This window comes from Chelonoidis abingdonii, chromosome 3 (genome assembly GCF_003597395.2).
Source record: "Chelonoidis abingdonii isolate Lonesome George chromosome 3, CheloAbing_2.0, whole genome shotgun sequence".
Lineage (NCBI taxonomy): Eukaryota > Metazoa > Chordata > Testudines > Testudinidae > Chelonoidis > Chelonoidis abingdonii.
In genome coordinates, this window is record NC_133771.1 from 125,430,565 (window position 1) to 125,451,399 (window position 20,835).

Below are 20,835 nucleotides of genomic sequence, written 5' to 3' on the forward strand. Positions count from 1 at the left end.
ATGCACTGATTTAAAACATGTGTAGAAGGAGAGATATTCCAAGAGCTCTCTATCTGTTTCATGTGGATTGCATTCAATTATAGGAATATTTGCCACAGAAATCTTGCTAACTACCTGAAACTTTTGCAGCAGAATATCCAGTTTTCCAGCTCCACAATAATACCACATGGAGTGAAAACACAGAAACGTTTTTGCTGACTAAGGAAGGGAAAGGCAAACACTGAATAATAATTATCTCCTGTTGTGGTGCTAAATTGACAACTCCTGATATTTTTGTGGTATCTGACTATGATGGCTTGTTAATTTAATAGAATGTTTTGATTTGTAGCGTTCCCCCCCCCCCCACAGCTAGAGTCAGTGCTTTTTTTTGTAGCTGATCATTTTCCTTTACTAGAAAACTGATGAGCTTCTCTGAAGAATTTGTGTGATTTGGCAAATAAGACATGCCTCCTTGTGTGGCCATTGGAAGACGTTGTAGGCTGCCTTAGACCTTGTGCTCTGGAGGAAGCTCATTAAATAAAGCTTTATCCCAGACAAAAACTCTGGAAAAATCAATAGGCATTTTGACTGGATAAGACCAGGGCCTAAGTCAGGCCTGAATTCTTAGGGCCAAGATACAGCTTCCTGTACAGGCAGATAATGTGGGGTTTCCTTCTAAAAGAGCATGTGAGGGAAATAATCTGTAGTGCTACTCGTGACTTAACTTTAATAAATACTTACATTTTTTTAATGGGCAGCTTCTCAGAAGAAATCAGATTTCTGGATGCGTGCAGCTACTTCGGCTTTGCCACATCAGTAGTGCCTAACTACATGTCCAGAAAATGGTAGCAGTATTTAAAAGGCATGAAGAAAGGAAAAAGGGGAGAGAGAGACTCAATCCCCAGCTCTACAAAGCAGCTCACCGAGGGTAGCCACTAGCTCCAGAATTTTGAAAAAAAAAAAAAAAGTATTGGGCATGAGAGGGGGTTCGTAATTATGACTCCTTCTGATTTAGGACCTGATCCAAAGCAGACTGAAGTCAATGAGTCTTTCCATTGCTTTGTTGAAGGCCTGATTCAAAGCCCAGTGGGAGCCATGCAGCTGAAACCCGTCTAAAATGTAAGATTAGATTTCTGTGGAAGAGTAATGAACACAAAAACATCTCAGGTGCAATAAAAATGGTGGGCTCTGCAGTTTTCACATTGCTCTGAAATGTTTTGTCTTTGACAGTTCCAGTGTGATAGGGGGAAGTCATCTGGGAGAGGGAGACTGATAGCAGAAAGCATTGGCAACACCCCTCCACTCCAGGGCCCCACTGAGGTCAGCAATGCCCCAAAAGTGTGCAGTGTCATGGTTCATTTCAGGCCAGCCAGGGTGGTGGGGCGCATTGATTCAGCACATGGAAGACCTAGCTGTGACTTAAAGCTCCTGCCCTTCCTTATGGAGAATCCAGTCCTGAGAAGGGAGGTGGTGTTTGCATCTCTTTGCATCACCTTTACTGAATCTGGCTCCTAATGTGTATTTCAGCGAACACCAGGCTGTCTTTTATTAGCTTCTCTTATTAATCTGCTCTCAGGAGCACAGTGGATTTTTGCAAGCCCCAATTTGTAATGGATGATCCTCAAAATGCTCCATTTTGTTGGGTGTACAAAAAATTATTCCAGCTTTGTTTTGTCTTTTTCCATCCTTCATTTCCTGCCCTGCTCCTGTTCTTCTCTTTGCTTTTTCCCATCTCTACCACTTCTTTTACCCTTCTTCTGAACCAGATTCTCCACCTGCTCTCCCATTTCCATCTCACCGTAGTGTAAACATTTTCTGGTAAACTTCCCCTTCCTCTATTTCAGCCTGTCACCTTCCCTCTGCCAAACAGAGAATTTTTTCCTTCCCTGGCCCACCCTCCTCTCTTCAGAACCCAAATTCTGCTGAGCTCTAAAGATGCTTTTGTGGAATGCTGCTGACACCAGTATTCCACAAAAATCTAACCTGTGGTCTCATTAGCAGCTCCAGCAGTCACTGTTGTGCTAGGCTGGCTTTCAGATCTTGCTAGCTCCAGGGTTTCGTTGGCATCAGGGGCACACAATGTATTTTGGGGTCAGGAAGTTCTTGGAATGTGTTCACTTTGAAATCTGTAATTGAATCAATAGCTGTGGTGGGATGGCTTGTTGGTTTTGGAGGCTTGGGTGATTTTTAAAATATTGAATTCCTCTTCTCTCCTATCCCCAGATACAACTGAATAGCTGAGCTGAATTCAGGATCTTGCTCAAATAGTGAGCTGTGCAATGACTTTGGTCCTGGGGAGTTACAGAGCCCCACAAGACTCCAGCTTTAGTCCTGTCCTGGGGAGTTTAGCTTCTCGTGACCAGGACTCATGTGCAATTCAGTCCTGAGGCGTTCTGGCCCTTGGAGCTGCAGAGCCAGCTAGCCTAGGAGAATCCAGCCTGCTCTCTATAAATAAGCAGGTTTAGCAGGATTAGTGCTCAGGGTTCCTAGCCTTGAGTGCAGATACAAAAGCCAGCTGGGCTGGCATCTACAATTATTTGAACCCCTGTTTGCTCAAAAATGTTCAGTGTCCTTCAGGGCCGCCCAGAGGATTCAGGGGGCCTGGGGCAAAGCAGTTTCGGGGGCCCCTTCCATAAAAAAAAGTTGCAATACTATAGGTGGGGCCTCTGGCAAATTGCCCCACTTGCCCCCCCTCTCGGCGGCCCTGCCACTTAGACTTGATTATCAGTGATTTCAGTGGTCACTTAACAAAACAAAAGACTATCTATGGAGCGTAATCAGCTCTGTCTTTAAACAGTGGAAAGGGGCAGGTAAAACCTCCTGCGATGTGACTCCAGCAGACCAGCAAGCAAAAACTGTCCCACCCTCTCCTCTTGATGTGCTCAATCAGCACAGGCTAATTACAGTCTATTGCCTTTACTGTAAAATAAGAACACATTTCATCCCACCTCCCTTACCCGGTTCAAGTGATTGTAACCCAACCACCAATAACTATACTAGTGGCAACACAGATCTGTTTGCTGGATACTAGGTAGATTAGGTGTAAATTGAATAATCTGGTCTGGAACCTTCCCCCCATCCCAGCTCACATGCTGGCAGGGAGACTCATTTAGTACTTGCTTACAAACTCTAATTGCCAACGTCACCTAAATGAATGCACTGGCATCGTCAATAAACAAAGATGTAAGAGCTAGTCTAGTGGATACTTTCAATCTATATACTTTGTCAGATACATGTATTTATCATACACTATGCTTTTAAAGTATGTATTATGTTCAATTTCAATTCAGATTCCAACAATCACTAAATTGCAACATGCACATAATTAATTTACCAAAACGGGTGGAGGTGTTTGGGGAAATGTTGGGGTGTAGGGTGTGTGTAGGAAATCCCGAACCACTCTAAACAAGAAGCTCGAGTTGTGTGCAACATTTTCATTTTGCCATTCAGAAACAGAGGCAAGGATCCCACCCTCTTCACTGGGACAGACCTGGATCTTTTTGATTTCTTTCTAGTAAATACTGGAGTAGTACAGAAAGTGAATGTAGTAAGTGAGAAAACTTAGTTGGCAATTTCACCTGGAATTCAACATGTCGGTTCAGCATGGTCTCAGCACCAATTAGTTTAGATCATGCAGACTTCAGATTGATATTGGACCAGTGATCTATTGTGCTTGGACGTTAGTTAATGATGGCCTAAGTACGCTGCATGATCTACGTGCCCCAATGAAGGTAAGTCAGATATGTTAACAATGGTAAACGACATAAATACATATATAATTAACCAAAACCAAGGCCAAAGGTGATGTCAACAGTATGCCTTCAACATCTTTTTGTTGTTAAAAAAATCATTTAAAAAATTACATGGAAAATAATGAAAGAATAAAAGCCAGTATCTTGAACTATCTTGATACCCAGATAATTTTGCATGCCAGTTCAATACTGATCTCTGGCCATCATACTCACCTACCATTTGTTACAACAGCGAGAGGTAAGCTGCAGTTACGAGCCACAATCTCAATGTTCTTGTGTCAAAAGGAATGGAAAAGTATAATTAAGACATATTCTAATACCGAAGCAGACTCATTCTCTCCTTCCCAGGAGGAAGCAGGAGAGACAACCATTCTCAGGCCAGATCCTGCACCACATTCAGGGCATCATCTTACCTAACTAGCCCTGGCAACCTAATTCTACACCTTGTTAAAAAAGATCTGCTATTGAAAAATATTGTGCAAATAAATAATAATAATGAAAGAGAAATTAATTAGCAATTAAAGCAAAATAGGCACAAATCCTGATAGTTATGCATAGGGACAGAACATTATTAAGGTGTGTATTTGGACATGCTAAGAGAAAACCCAACAAGCAAGAACTAGAGGTAATATCATCGTTCACATAGAGGTGGTGTAGTAAACAAAAAAATAACTGAACCCATGGTACTATAAAGCTATGAGAAGCCATTGCAGGCAAGTCCATTGCTGTTTTTTTCTCCAGACATTCAGACAAGAAACCCAGTAAATGGTTATGTGTGAACCCCTGAAGTAGGCGGTACCATGAACCCTACCGCTGCTAGCCCTAAAAGAGCTTACTGGACATTTATATGTTTGTTTCTTTTTCCAGTGTTGAAACTCATTTAACAGACCTGTCAATTAGTGTAATACACACAGCACAGGTCTTTAGTTTGCGTTGGGGCCTGGTACTTAGTAAAAGTAATAATAATAATATGGTTCATTAATGCTTTAATTGACCACAGTTGTAACTTAATTTGCAAAGCGCCTTTTAAAGATAATTACAAAACTCACTCAAAACTCCGAAGTTTAGGCCTTTATTTATATATCCTCATTCCCTAGCAACCCGCCTCCGGTTCCACGTGAAACACATGCCCATCCGCCCCAGCCACCCGCCTGCGAAACAGACCCCTTCCCTAGCGCGCACCTGTCTGTCGAAACACTATGGGCCAGAGAGAGCCGAACGTTTGGGGGCGGGAGAAACACAGCCACCCAAAGCCAAAAGAAAATACCCCATCTAACGATGCAATGGAAAGAATGGTGTGCCCATGAAACGCTTATGTTGAAATAAATTTGTTGCTCTAAAGTGCCAGGTACTCCTGTCTTTTGCAGATACAGACTACCCGCCGGCGCTACTGAACCTGGCACAAATAGTGTGTGGCCGATCAGAGCATGAAAATAGGACCACCTCCCTCCCCACTCGACCCACCATCACCTCTTCACGCCCTAGTCCCACTGACTTCTGCTCCTAGTCATGTCTCCTGTTGTCCCCCCCACAATCACCTCCTTCACTTTCTCCCTCCCCTGCAGAAACCTCTAGCCTATGCCCCAGACCCTGCTGCTCACTGCTTGCCTCTTTGTCCACCTGCCACTGCCCCCCGCTCGCCCCGACCTTGCCACTGCACCCCCCCGAGATATAACTCATCAAGACCCAGGGGTCACGATAATGCACACAGCAATCATCAGTGCAGTTGTAGGTAAATCTCTGCATTATCACTTTTGTTAACTTAAACATGACTTTGTATGAACCTTGGTAATAGTTATAGGGCCCAAGTAGTATAATTAAAGTAAAAGAAAAATGTCTCATTGCTAGAAGTGATGAGATCTTTCCTCCACTTGTATCATTTGCCTATTGAATGAATGAGGTGAGATGAGGAAGGGAGGGACTGGGAGCCAGACTCCAGACCAAGGAAGCTTGCCTAGGGCTGAGTGGGACGGAATCTGGGTGCTGGGTGCAGCTCTGGCTGGGCACGGGTGGGACCCCAGTGAGAACAGCAGCTGGAAGACCAGACGAACACACCAGCCCTAGTCCATCCAGAGCCAGGAACTGAGAGCGTAATGTCGGCAGAGTTGGCTAGAGACAGGAAAGGGGGTTGGCGGGTCTGGCTGTGGGCACTGGGTGCAGAGCTGGCGCAGGTGGGGGCGGATTGGTGTGGCAGGTCAGGGCGCACGCAGAGCATCTGGAACCCAGTCCTTTAAGTAGCCCAAACCTCCCCTCCACCCACCCCGGATCTTTTAAATCGCCGCGCACACCAGGGGAATGCATGGCTACCCCCAGCCACCTACTTCCGCACTCGCTGGCCTCTCCCAGCATGCTGTGATTCTGTTGGCTGCAACAGGTGGGATTCAAGTGGACCCTGTCACGGAGTCCCCGGCGATGCTCTGAACTGCTCCCACTAAGCCAGTCAGACTTGGGGAGCCTCCTCTCCCTTGGAGCAGACTGTCAGGGCAGAAGCTCACATGTCTTCACCTCCGGGTCTCTCTGAGCATTCAGCATCCTCTGCCCTCCGTGTGCTTCCACAGCGAGCCCACCCAGGCGGTCCTGGGGAAGCCACAGGGTCCTGCACCCCCACTTTGCAGTCAGATGGACTCTTAGCCAGTAAAACAGGTTTATTCGATGACAGGACAGGTCGAAACAGAGCTTGTAGAACAGCAAACCGCGACCCTCGGCCGGGCATGGGGGGGGCAGTGAGCAGACCCCTAGGTCTCACTTAGTCTTACCCCAGGCACTCCAGACGACAACCCCCTCACCCCCTCTCTCGCTCAGCTCCTTCCCGGGCCAGGAGGTCACCTGATCCCTTTGTCTCACACTTCAACAGTTGGCACCTTTGCAGAAGAGGGCCCAGCCAGGCCATCAGTTGCTAGAGACAGAGTGCCAGCCTTTAGTCGGTGCACTGGCCCTTTGCTCTGCAGCAATTACACACACCCTTATCCCATTCCACACCTAGAAAGATACTAAGACTGCCTAGGGGACACTGAGGCACCAACACAGTATCAGAGCAAACATTGACAAGTCCCAGTTCATCACAGCCCTCACCCTCTGCTAAATTCACCCCTGTTTTGCGACCACTTCCCCCCCCCCCGCGCCAAGCTGGTCTATTTTATTGTGCAGGGCAAATGAAGGAGCCATAGTTAAATGGAATTCAGCCCTACAGGGTCTTGCAGCAGGAAACAGAGTTGGTGGAAGGAACTGGTTTGGATAGGAGCCCCAGTTCCCTTCCTTTCCAAAATAATTTGGAAAGGAATTAGACACGCCGTGCCCTCAGTTTCCCTCTGCAGGGAGATAGGGGGAGATAACGTCTCAGCCTGCCGTCCATTTGCAGACGGGGCTTTTTCCTGGGTTACAATTACATGTCATGATCCTAACTTTAGCTGAACAACACCCCAGGCGGCACAAACCCCCTCATACAGCAACACCTGAACACCACACACACCCCAATATTACAACTAGGGGAATCACAGGGTCAAACACTCACGGTTGAAAGTCAGCAGCTGTCAGGTGAGTGAGGTCACTGAGATTATTCCATCTGTCAGTCTCCCACCGGACCAGAAGAAGCTGTCTCCTCCAGTGAGCAGGTAGCTTCTCCCCCCCTCCCCCTCCCTCCCTCCAGCCGTGCTCTGCGTAGCTCAGCGTCTGTGGTTGCCTAGCTGCTGCCGCAGAGCTGCTTCGGCCAGCCGGGCCCCGTCAGGGGAGTATCAGACACAGTCACACAGTCGCGGCTGGGGGCCCCTGCGGGGCCCGGGGCCCGGGGCAAACTGCCCCACTTGCCCCCCCCTCTGGGCGGCCCTGGTGTCCTTGACATCTTCAGATAATTGGGGTTGAACTGTGGCAACAAGAAATAGGTTATTAGTAAAATGGGGCAGACAGGCCGAAATCCCTGGAACTAGCATGAGGAATATCTTTTAAAACTTGCAATGTCCTATTTTTAAAATCTCAATGAATGTCCTTCATTTAACATTAGAGCAGATAAACTTCTTTTTGCCTAAAGCAACATTTGTTTTAAATAGAATACTTTCCATATGGCTTTCTGGCTGGCTTGGTTTCTTTTATACTCTTTGTCCCCTGGAACTCCTTATAGTAATTCCAGTTGGAAAGCTATGACACTTACTGGTGAAGAAAAAAATGATCCACTGTAGATTCCCTTCCTGCCACACTCAGCCAACAAGTTTCTCAAAGGTTTAATTACATTATTTAGCTAGTGTAAGCTCTTCTTAGTCGATTCAGTGAAGAAAAGCTTCAGCAATAATGTACATTTATTACAAAATAAAGGGGAAGAGGAGATTCAGGACTTGAATTTGCTAGATTTATAGTTCTATATGACAGGACTGTAAATTAGCACTGGATAGTATATGCAGTTTGTGAATAATTGACCTTTGAAAATGGGTTATATGATAAAACCTGTATTAAGTGACAAAGGAACAAGAGAAAGTGGTTGCTTGAGCAGGTAGCCTTTTAATGAGTGACTGAAAATGTTATTTGAAAAGTGAAAGGGAATCCCATAAATGAAATACTTATTTAATATAAAATTTGTTATTTTTTAATAGAACACTTAGGACCAGATCCACTGCTATGCTCTGACCCATTTGCATTGTGCCAGCTTCTCAAAGAAGCTGTAAAGCTGGCTTAATTTGCTGGTTAATCTGGGTTTATATCTGCTTTGTGTTGAATGACTGGTGCAAAGAAGCCAGAATGTAGAGGTGAATCTGGCCACACAAGTAAAAATATTTTAAAACTTTAACTTTATAAAATAATTGAACTATAAATACTTAATGAAAACAGATTAAAAATGTTATCTGTACATATATGGCTGAACCATTGAACAGTTGGTCAGTTATATAATAGTTACGTCAAATCAAAAGGCATTTCAGCATAAAAACTAAAAGCAATACACAGAACTCTGCAAAGTGCACAATGCCCTGTGCCCTGAAGCCGTGTCCATCATGGAGCATGTCCTTTAGGAGCACTGAAATCCAAACCTTTTCAGATGGTCTGTTAGGAGAGCTCTGTGACCAAGTCTAGGCAGTCTCTGGTCACACTGGAAAAGTGATCCCTTGCAAGTGATAATTTAACTTTGAGAAATGATTGAGATACCTAGGGCAGACGATTGCTTAATAAAGATTCCCAGAGGGAATGAACAGAACAGGTAATCATCAAGTGATCCATCCCCTGTCACCCATTCCGAGCTTCTAGCAAACAGGTTGGGGATGCCATCCCTGCCCATCTTGGCTAATAGCCATTGATGGATATATCCTCCATGAATTTATCTAGTTCTTTTTTTTTGAACTCTGTTATAATCTTGGCCTTCACAATATCCTCTGGCAAAGAATTCCACAGGCTGACTGTGTGTTGTATGAAAAAATACTTCCTTTTGTTTATTTTAAACCTGCTGCCTGTTAATTTCATTTGGTGACCCCTAGTTCTTGTGTTATGAGAAGGAATAAATAACATTTCCTTATTTACTTTCTCCACACCAGTCATGATTTTATAGACCTCTATCATATCCTCCGTTAGTTGTCTCTTTTCCAAGCTGAAAAGTCTGAGTCTTATTAATTTCTCTTCATACGGAAGTCGTTCCATCTCTCTAATCATTTTTGTTGCTCTTTTCTGAACCTTTTCCAATTCCAATATATCTTTTTTGAGATGGGACGACCACATCTGCATGCAGTATTCAAGTTTTGGGTGTACCATGGATTTATATAGAGGCAATATGATGTTTTCTGTCTTATTATCTATCCTTTTCTTAATGATTCCCAACATTCTGTTCACTTTTTTGACTGCCATTGCACATTGAGTGGATGTTTTCAGAGAACTATTCACAACGACTCCAAGATCTCTTTCCTGAGTGGTAACAGCTAATTTAAACTCCATCGTTTTATATGTATAGTTGGGATTACGTTTTCCAATGTGTATTACTTTGCATTTATCAACACTAAATTTCATCTGCCATTTTGTTGCCCAGTCACCCAGTTTTGAGAGATCCTTTTGTAGCTCTTCGCAGTCTGCTCAGGACTTAACCGTGTTGAGTAGTTTTGTATCAACAGCAAGTTTTACCACCTGTCTGTTCAAACCTTTTTCCAGATCATTTATTAATATGTTGAATAGGACTGGTCCCAGTACAGACCCCTGGGGGACACTACTATTTATCTCTCTTCATTCTGAAAACTGACCATTTATTCCTAACTTTTGTTTCCTATCTTTTAACCAGTTAGCAATCCATGAGAGGCTTAAGAGGCTTTGGTGAGGGACCTTGTCAAAGGCTTTCTGAAAATCTAAGTACACTATATCCACTGGATCCCCCTTGTCCACATACTTGTTGACCGCCTCAAAGAATTCTAGTAGATTGGTGAGGCATGATTTCCCTTTACAAAAACCATGTTGACTCTTTCCCAACAAATTATGCTAATCTATGTGTCTGACAATTTTGTTCTTTACTATAGTTTCAACCAGTTTGTCAGGTAGTGAAGTCAGGCTTACTAGCCTGTAATTGCTGGGATCACCTCTGGAGCCCTTTTAAAAAATTGGCGTCATATTACCTATCCTCCAGTCATTTGGTACAGAAGCTGATTTAAATGATAGGTTACAGACTAGAGTTAGTAATCATTCATAGTTGACCCTTGGATATGTGAATAGCAACTCTGAGGCCCTGATTCAGGAAAGCATTTAAGCATGCACTTAACTTTAAGCAGTATTTAAGTCCTATTAGTTCCAATGTGACTTAGGTACATGCTTAAAGTTAAGTATGTGCTTACGTGCATCCCTGCATAGGGATATTTTCTTGAAGTGGTGCCAAAAGTAGGCATGCTTAGTCCCTCCAACTGGGGACATTTGGATCCAGACGGACAAATTCTCTTTGCTGTTGCCTCAGTCCTGAGCTCAGTGAAGTTTTGCAGGTGTAATTGAAAGGAGAATTGCGCCTATGGCCTAGAGTGAAAGCAAAATTAAGGAGAGAACTTGCTTTATCTGCAGAGTGTCTTTACATTCTCTCTAGTCTTGAGTGATATTTTTCAAATTTAGTTTTTGCATTGCAGTAGCATCAAGGAGTCCCAGTCAGCATCCGAATCAGAACTGGAGCCCCATGATGCTGGTGCAATTGCATCAGCTAAAGTTTTACATGTCTTTCTTCTTCTGGTATTTTTTTACTCCACAACTTTCTAACTTTTAGCAAAATGCCGAAAGCCACAGGAGCATGATGACCCAGAGCCCAGAAAAGACAATCTAATCCTCTTCTGAAACTTTGTGTAGACAGTGGCGCTTCCTTTAAAGCAACTTGATCTCACAGAGGAAATGTGCCATCTAATGAGTGTGCCTGCTCTCTGAATGGTGCTAGCAGGGATTAAAATAAAGGGAAATGGGAGGGAACACAGATCCAACTTCTCTCCCTGGTTTGGGTAAGCAGCACTCCTTCCTGGCTGGTGCAGTGAGAGAAACAGTAGGGGGAGCTATCTACTTTAACCATTGCGTACTTGTTAGCATGATACTGTGTATATTTAAATTGGGAACTGGCACAAAAAAAGAAGGTAATGCCATTGGAATGAGTGACTTAGTTGCTCAAGCAGTAGTCATATAAATATGGTTTCTTAAGAGGAAAGTTTCTTATTAGAAATATCAACTACAAATGATTTTTATAAAGTACCAGTTGTGCTGTTATCTGCATGAGTGATCATATAAAGTAAGTTTGTAATTTTGAACTTTAGAAGTCAACAGTTAAGGCACATGTAAGAAAGCACGGTTAAGAAGCTGTAGGTGACCAGAACTACAATGATTGTACTGGAGAGCAGAAACTGCTTTCAGTGTATATAGTTTTCTATAGGAAAGTTATAAATAGTGTAATATTTCTGTACTATATTTTATACTGACCTGAAATACTTGCCAGAAAATAACGTACTTATGTGCCTGAAGCCGTAGTGGGGCAGGAGGGGAAGAGAAAAGACGAAACGAGATTTGTAAGACATCCAAGATTTCTGACAGGAATACTGCAATATGATGTATTTTCATTTTGGATGTCTTACACCATTTTGTCTGAAGTGTCTGGGAAAAATGTATTGTGTTGTACTCCACTCTTGGAAAACATGTTTTTATTGGGGTTGCATTTATCACAAAATTAAAAAGAGCTATACACAGATTTTGATGTTATTTTATGGCTAAACGTGCAGACAGACAACTACTGCCATATACGACAAATGCATAATAGTAATATGGTATTTTTGTGTCTTTTCTTGCTTGTTTTTTGAAGAGAAGGAAGTGCCAAACAAACCTTTGAGAGTGCGTGTCCGATCTCCAGGCAATAAGTTGTCTGGCCGATGGAAGCTACCCCAGGCCTCAGGCCTCAGGAGTCCACGCAGACCTCACGGCTACCTCTTGGACTATGGGGAAAGCAGCCGGAAGATGAGTTATGTTCCTCTGCAAAAACATGAACGAAGCCAGGAAGCTAAGAAACTAGGTGAGCTGAATTTCCGTGCTACGGGTCTAACTTAGTTGGTGCAAGGCTAGCCTGGGGCATCAGCCTCTCAGTTTGGTTTCTGTTCCTTTTGTTGCATATACATCTGAACAGAACACTGTGGTGTTCTATTCAGATGTACATTACAGTGATAGACTCAAGGAGATCAATCTATTTAGCTTAACAAAGAGAAGGTTAAGGGGTGACTAGATCACAGTCTATAAGTACCTACAAGGTGATAATGGGCTCTGCAATATAGCAGGCAAAGGCATAATGAGATCCAATGGCTGGAAGATGAAGCTAGACAAATTCAGACTGGAAATGTGTATATTTTTAACAGTGCTCAAGAGTCAGAGGTCATATCTTCGTAGTTTAAATGACAATGCCAAACATGCTGATGCACACTGTTAGAGATTGACGCTGCACAATGTGGAATGTGCACATGTAAGCACAAGGTAAAAGATGATGGCCAGGTCAGAAAATGCAGCAGAACTCAGTGCTGCATTAAAGAGAGCAGTGCATGCAGGTAGCCACTAAGTTATTCCTGCCTAGTAAAAGTAAGGCCAAAGAAGGGAGTGCATAGTTAAGTCTCTCTTTTGCATTCTGAGGGTGCCACTTAAACCCATATCTCTTCATTCTCTGCTCACACCCCTATACTCATCAGAGGAACTGGGTGGGTGCTCAGTGGGGATGAGACATATTTCCCCCCATTGCAGGTGACTATGAGAAGTGCCTAATGTTGCTGAACCCGCATATGGCCTCCACTTCTGGCAGCACTAGAGCACAACAACCTTGTGCTCCCTGCTGCACTTTGCCCAAGCACTTGAAGGCTCGAGACCATTTGAGTCAACGGAGTAGGAGGAGCCTGTTAATTTCAGAGCTTCTGTATTTAATATAACAACAAATGAATTATTAAGACACGCTAGGGGTGACAAGGTGTCCGGTTTTTGACCGGAACACCTGGTCGAAAGGGGACCCTGATGGCTCCGGTAAGCACCCCTGACTGGGTCATTAAATGTTCCGTCGGCGGTGCTGCAAGGCTAAGGCAGGCTAGTCCCTACCTGTCCTGGCACTGCGCTGCGCCCCGGAAGTGGCCAGCAGGTCTGGCTCCTATGAAGGACGACCATAGGACTCCATGCGCTGCCCCTGCCCCCAACATCAGCTCTTCACTCCCAGCCAATGGGAGCTGGGGGCGGTGCCTGCGGGTGAGAGCAGGGAGTGGAGCCTCCTGCTCCCGCCCCATGTAGGCACTGGACCTGCTGGCTGCTTCCGGGGCGCATGCAACGTGGTGTGCTAGGACAGGCAGGCAGCTTGCCTTAGCCCACTGTGCCACTGACCAGGAGCATCACGAGGTAAACCCATACCCCAACCCCGAGCCCCAACCCCTGTCCTAGCCCTGAACCCCCCGAAACGTGAAGCCCCCTCTCACATCCCAAACTCCCCATCCCTGGCCCCACCCCAGGGCCTGCACCCCCAGCCCAGAACCCTCACCTCTTCCTGCACCCCAACCCTGTCTCAGCCAGAAACCTCTTCCACACCCTGAACCCCCCATTCCCAGCCCCACCCCAGAGCCAGCACCCCCTCCCACACTCCAACCCCCTGCCTCAACCCACAGCTCCCTCCTGCACCTTCCTAGGAGGCTTGCTCTCCCCTACCCTCACTCACTCTCACTGGGCTGGCTCTGAAGTGGGGCTGAGGATGAGGGGTTTGGGGTGCGGAAGGGGGCTCCAGGCTGGGGGGTGGGGCCAAGGGATTTGGAGTGGAATGTAGTGAATGGGGGGCGGGGCCTTGGGGAAGGTGCAGGTCAGTGGGCAGGGCCTTGGGGAAGAAGGTGGGCAAGGGTATTCTGTTTTGTGCAATTAGAAAGTTGGCAACCCTAAGACATGCTTATTGACTTTCAACATGGGGCAAGTGATCCACATTGTAGCGCAGAACTGCTTAAACATCAAGGGATGAGTTTTAGGTCCAGATTCAGCAAGATTCTTAAGAATGTGTCTAACTTTAAGCCTGTGACTAACCCCACTGAAATCAGACTTAAAGTTAGGCATGGCCTCAAGTACCTTGCTGAATCAAGACATTAATTAGCAGGTAATATTTATCATGGAAGACAAGATCCTTCTTATTATACTGAGTCAACAAGGGAGTGGAGCAGGGATGGCTGTGTGGAGGTTTCCTGAGTCATCCTCCTGTCATAGGCCAAATAATTCAGAGAGGTAAGTAGTACACTCCACAGCAAACTTTACTGCTTACTGCATCAGAGGACTCCAGGTTGCTAACACTAAACTAAACTGGCTCTTTATGAAGAGAACTATTTGCAGGGCTGTTGCGATTCTAGCTAGCATTCTAGCCATGTGCACACACAGTGACTTCCTTATGCTTTCTCCAAACTCTTCCCTCCTGCAACCTGTGCTCTTCCCTCCAAGTTCTGTGCAAGTCCCTCCTGCAGCCCAGCAAGCTGATTTGGAATCCTGTGGAGCTGCTGCTGGGATGAGAGATGTGTGTGGGAGAAGCTCCCTGTGCTCTCTATCTCTATCACACATCAATATAACTAAGGGTAAATGTCATCCTGCATTGTTCAGGGGCAATATCAACTGAAGTCGTTGGGATTCTTTTCATTAACTCAGTGAGCACTGGATCAGGCAGTAAATAACGATGAAAAATACTGTGCAGTGTTTTAAACTGCAGCATTTGTCTTTCACTGCCTTTATTTTACAAGTCAGCTGCCATTGAGAGAAAAAGAGAGAGAAAATGAGCAAATAATGTTTTTAAAGTAATTGGAAAATTTTCAGGGGAAAGTGGAAAACAAAAAAACTTCAGATTATGGGATTTATGCTACGCTATTTCATGTTATAGATAGTGTACCTGCCTCTAAAATGCCATCATATACACCTATGCATATGAAATCCTCTAGATGTAAATGCTAACGATTTTCAAGTTACCTCTCAAGGAAACTGATTTTCCCTCCTCTAGAGATAGAATTTCCCTAATGAAAATTTGACAAGATGTCTCCTTGACAATATTGAAACATTGTTTACCATTGCTGTGGAAAAGATTATAGAAAAGTCTCTGTGCTTTTTCTCACATGTAGCATCTGAATCGGTTTATGTGGTTTCACTGCAGTCAAGGAATTCCCAAAGACAGAGTCAGCCAGTCTATAGTGCAGCTTTAACCAAGAGAAAGGTCTCAGGTATGTTGTTTTCATATTTGCAGGCAAGTTGTGGAGCCATGTGTATAAAAAGTGAAATATATGCTGCTTTGTGACTAGAGACTGGGACAGGAGCTGTCTCTTACTCGATTTTTTGTACAGTACCTAACACACTGGGGCACTGACCCTGGCTGATGTCTCTGGTTGCTCCTGTAATTCAATTAGTAAAAAATAATAATAGAATAGATTTGTTCATAATAGACTCAACAGATTTGTGCCTAAAGGACTGCAGCCAGTGGCAAAGTCCTAGTGACTATAAGAGAAAGAGGGGTGGGCCCATTGAGGATCCAGGCCCACATTTTCAGGCTTGAGTGCCTGAATGTAAACATCTGTGTTAGTTCCCTACTTTTCAGAGGGGGTAGGTATCTGCAGCTTCCCCATCTTCCCCGGAAATGAGGTAGTGCACATCTGTGTACTGTAACTGAGGTTAGAAATGAACTCGTGGCTTTAAGTCATCAACATGGCCGGGCATTTTTCTCACCACATCATAGTACAGTTAGAGTATGCTGGGGGTAGAAGAACATTTTAGATGTTTTAACTGGGTGATGAAATTAATCATTCTTGATCTGAGCACTATGTTATATTGGTATCATGGCTCAGACTTCTCCTTGGAAGGTCACATCATCAATCTGTCATGTTAATTTTTTCCATTTTTAAATCACATCTTGTAGAGAAATTACATGGTTTTCATTTGTCATTCTGTATCTTGTTTCAAGATGATGCTTCTGTTAAACAGAGATGGCTGAAAATCCACTTTCTAATGGGAAAAAAAATTCTTACTTCTATTAAATAGTAGTTGTTAGGTTTGGAAAAACCCTATTGTCCTGAGCAACCAAAATTTTGCTCTTGACAAGTAAAATATAATTACTTATTGTCTAGAGACAAGACATTGTCTTACACTGGCACTAAGCATGTTAACCATAACACACAGGGTTAGAGTTTCATTCAAAGCCCGTTGAAGATATTGGAAGTTTTTCAGTGGATTTCAATGGGCTTTGACTCAGGCCCTTGGTGCACGTTCCTCCCTGAGGCTAGCCTCAATAACTGTAATACCCTTCTACTCACAGTACAAGTACTCCTTCAGCTCAGAAGCAGGAGCTTGTACTTTTGGTGTTGAAGGGCCTAGGTTCAGTCCCCATGGAAAGTGGGGTGTGTGTATGCATAGATGTGGCCATGATTTGTTACTGACTGATTGGCGCATCCTGCTGAGACTGAAAAGTGGTTCCCTGTTTCAGGTTTGTTGTTAGTGAAACTGAACACACAAGTCAGTCAGATGTATCCTACGTTGAACTTAAGGGAGAGTGCACAGTGCAAATGAGTAGGCCCAGTCTCTGAAATGCAGTGGGAAGTACACCTGCTACTCAGTGGCATTTACAAGGAAACTGAAGCTGATGGCCATTTTTCAGTTCTGACCTCAGGATGGCTGACATTATAAAGGCAGTTCTGAACAGATTGGCCTTCCTGTCCATAAGGGAGGAAACTGTGGATCAGTTGAATTTAAAAAAAATAAAACTCATTTTAGCTGCAAAGCTATACAGAGTGAGGCAGTGTGCTCTAGTGGATAGCACACTGAGCCAGGAAACCTGGGTTCAGTTCCTACTCTGTTGCTGCCTTGCTGGGTGACATTGGGCAAATTATTTCTCCTGCATATGCCTCAATTTCCCAATCTATATAATGGTGGGTGATGATACTGCTCTCCTTTGTAAAAACACTTGGAGATCTACTGATGAAAAGTGCTATATAAAAGCTAGATACTATCATATGGGGATAATCATATTTTCATTTTGGATAACCAAATTTGAGATCTAGCTGGTCCTTGGATAAGATATTTAAACAAACAAACACACGACCAGCCTAGCTAGTCAGAAATACCAGCGTAGCACTGGAGTGTTATTGAAAAAGGACACCGTAAAATATGAAGGGAGGGGAGAAATCCAATTTTACCACATTAATGTTTGTATTCACACTGATATTAATAAAGGACTAAATCCTAGTCCCAGTTCACAGCCAAAGTCACTGGAATGCGCACTTGGGATTTCTATGGGGCCTGGCCTGGAGAGGAATCCTTTTCCTTCACTCCTTGACTGAAGCAGCAGTAGAGCTCCTCTGTGGCAAATACTACAACCTCAGGACTGGACTAAGCCCTGTAGCCGGATCACTTTCCCCTTTGCAGAGTGACTGTGGCTCTGCATGGTCAAAGATTTACTGGTCCCAGCCCTCCTCAGACCTGAACAATTTCCAAATTTTACCTTCTGCAGAGCCCAGGGGGCGAGAACCTTATGCTTCATTTGTTCTGTGCCCTGGGAATATCTGGAGAATGATTGTTATTATAATTTTGTTATTTGTCTGCTACAAATAACTGGTTAGAATTGTCTAAATGCTTATAGAATTCTGCACAACAGAACCGCACCTTATTCTTGTACAAAGACATGCAGCAGGGAGAATCATATTGCTGTGGGGTTCTCCCTGTTCTCAGTGTATCCTGTGCCATCATCTGTGTTAGTCATTTATCAGTACAGTATATTTACGGTAATGTCATTGCGTCAGAATTACTGCTGCATTGAGATCTCCAAAGTTCTCATTACTGACTCACTGTGTTACTTTGTCATTTCAGAGGAGGATGAGCTAGAGGAGGCAAAAGACATAAGTGTTCGTGTTATGTCCTCTCAATCTGTGCTTGTTGCGTGGACGGATCCCATATATGAAAAACCGAAGAATGTTGACCCAACTAGGTACTTTACTTTGTGGTGGTGATGTTTTCAAGATGTATACTAAAGATTTCAATGTTTATAGCTTTGTTTGCCATTTAAATAATAAAGTGTAGTTACAGGCATAGCTTGATTGAAGTCAGAATATGAACATAGGAATTGCCATATTGGATCAAGGGTCTATATACATCAATATCCTGTCTCTGATGGTGGCCAGCACCAGATGCTTCAGAGGACAGAGTAAGAACCCTGAAGTAGGTTGATGTAGGAAAATGTGTTCCCAAATCAGGGCTCATCTAGTTCTCTAATAGAGATTGGCTTAAATTCTGAAGCATGAAGATTTAATATCCCTTCCAAAATTTTGTTAGCATTAACTATTATAACCTGGGATAGTCTTGTTAACCATATAAAGGTCTCACTGCACTCTCTTTCCCCTCTACTTTAACAGTACCGGCAGCCTTAATTTGTTCCACTATGTGTGTCATATACTAGATAAACTGGAGTTTTTAGTTTATGGGGAAAGCTCTCCCTGGCCTGATAGAGCATCTGACGGAGATATAAGGCCTCAAACTAGAAGGGTCGTAAACCTCTGTTGGTCAATTTTCAATCCAAGATTTATAAGAGTTTCTCCTCTTAACTAAAATAGTTGATAGAAAGAGAAAATCCCGTATCTAGAAACATCTAAATTTGGGGACAGTTCAGATCTAAATTTTGGGGCTTAGGATGCATTTCAGGGTTTAAAAAGACTGAAGAAAGTTATTGAGCAAGAATATCATGACTGATTGAGTCCAACCTCACAGATAAATCGAAAATCATAAACTCTACCTGAAGTCACCAACTCTCAGCCCTTTCTGGCTGGAACTCAATCTTCCCTCTCTCTCTCAACCAGTCACCCCTCTGCAGCGTCCTACTGCCTTTAAGTTAGAGAACCTGATTCGCTTCAGGTGAGGCTCATTTTGGAATCAGGGTTGGCTTAGCCCCAGGCTCTCCAGCCCAAGGGCAAGGCACCCTGTTATAAGAAAGGAGCCATAAAGATTAAAAAGGCACCTGGCTTAATGTGATTGACTCAACTATAGAAACAGAAAAATGTGTGCTTAAAAGATGCTAAGGAACATTTTTAGTATTACTCTTCATTTGTATTTCAGTAACTTCTAGTGGCACCGATCAGGATCAGGCACCATTCTGTGCTGTACACATGTGTCACGAAAAGAAGGCCCTTGGCTCAAAGGCTTGCAATCTAAGTATATGACAACGGGACATATTAACTTGAGAGTGCTTGGCCCCTAGTGATGTAAAATCTCACTTGGATGGGGATTGTGGTGGTGGATGGTGCCTGGAATCTTTGATCCACTGGGGGAACCTACAGCCAAAAGATCCTGGCTCAGGAGAGTGCAACCCTGATATATGCTGATACAGCTCATCCCCCAGGCAGACTCCACTGGCAGAGCTCCCAATAACTCCAGCCTCCAAAGTAAGGCTCTCCTCTCTGTCACAGCCCCTGTTGGAGGACAGCCATGCAAACGCTACCTGATTTCCCCTAGAGTGAGTTCCTCCCAGGGCGCAATCAGCTTCCATCTCATTCACCTTAGCATTGGGGGGAACCTAGATACTACAGTGATCAGTACGGTGACACAATGTCTACACTACAGAGTTCTGCCAGCACAGCTACATTGGTCAGGCATGTGAAGAGCTGTGCTCCCTGACTGACATAGCTGTGCTGGCAGAAATCTGTTATATAGATGCAGTTATACCAGAAAAACTGCACTTTTGTTCATGTTGCTTGTTTCATTCCAGGGTAGTGGAATAAGCTATACTGATAAAAGAGTAGTTTTGCTAGTGTAAGCTACGTCCATTTGAGGAGCGCTTTGCTGGTATCATTTACCTCTATCCCTATCCTGGTGATGTGCTCCTCATGTAGACATGTTCTAAAAGAGGTTGTTTAGCTCATGGTTGCTCACTCTTCCCCTATCACTGACTTTTTTTTTAGCCAAGCACGTTAGTAGAAAAAGGCTTGAACTGTGTTTGATTCTAATGACTTCAGTTGCTGAATTTTTGGCTCTCACATTTCCATTCCCAGGCGATACGCTGTTCGTTATCGAGAGAAAGGGGAATTAGCAAGGTGGGATTACAAACAAGTGCCTAACAGACGGGTGTTAGTGGACAAGCTGATACCAGACACCATGTATGAGTTTGCAGTGCGAATTTCAGAGGGAGAAAGGGAAGGCAAATGGAGTGCTTCTGTTTACCAACGAACCCCAGAAGCTGGTATGTATCAAAATTATCTACAACTTGACATACCTTTTGAAAATTAGATCTACTGCAGCTACATTGATCTATATTTTAGCAATGCTTTTCATGTTTTGTCTTTGAAATAGTTGCACAGAAGGTGTTGGGATGCAAACATGGGGCAAAAAATATGCCACTGTGTATAACCGTTACTTCTGACCTTAATTTCCATTCTTGTGTATTATTTCACAGCTCCTGCAAGTGCACCTGAAAATTTAGATGTTTGGCCAGTAAAAGGCAAAACAACCTCTGTCACTGCATCTTGGGACCCTCTTGCAGAGAGTGAAGGAAAAGTAAAAGGTAGTTAATTTCTGCCACTTAATAGATTGAGAGAGAAAATAAAGACAAAATGACCTGCAGAAATCACACTATACTAATAAAGGTAAACTAACACTGCTGCTGTATGTAATGTACAACTGTAGGGAGCTCAAG

At 43.9% G+C, this 20,835-nt stretch overlaps 2 protein-coding genes across 2 annotated transcripts in view; one reads left to right on the top strand and one right to left on the bottom strand.

The window, feature by feature from the left end:
• EZR (ezrin) overlaps nt 1-20,835 on the bottom strand; it is a 705,905-nt gene that overhangs the window by 343,887 nt on the left and 341,183 nt on the right. The window lies entirely within an intron of this gene.
• The window catches only part of FNDC1 (fibronectin type III domain containing 1), a 126,601-nt gene that overhangs the window by 39,523 nt on the left and 66,243 nt on the right, over nt 1-20,835 (top strand). Inside the window, exons 2-6 of the mRNA XM_032772642.2 lie at nt 12,001-12,207; nt 15,293-15,391; nt 18,024-18,141; nt 20,195-20,382; nt 20,596-20,703. Of these exons, the coding sequence (XP_032628533.1) occupies nt 12,001-12,207; nt 15,293-15,391; nt 18,024-18,141; nt 20,195-20,382; nt 20,596-20,703 (720 nt within the window). The remainder of the gene's footprint in view (nt 1-12,000; nt 12,208-15,292; nt 15,392-18,023; nt 18,142-20,194; nt 20,383-20,595; nt 20,704-20,835) is intronic.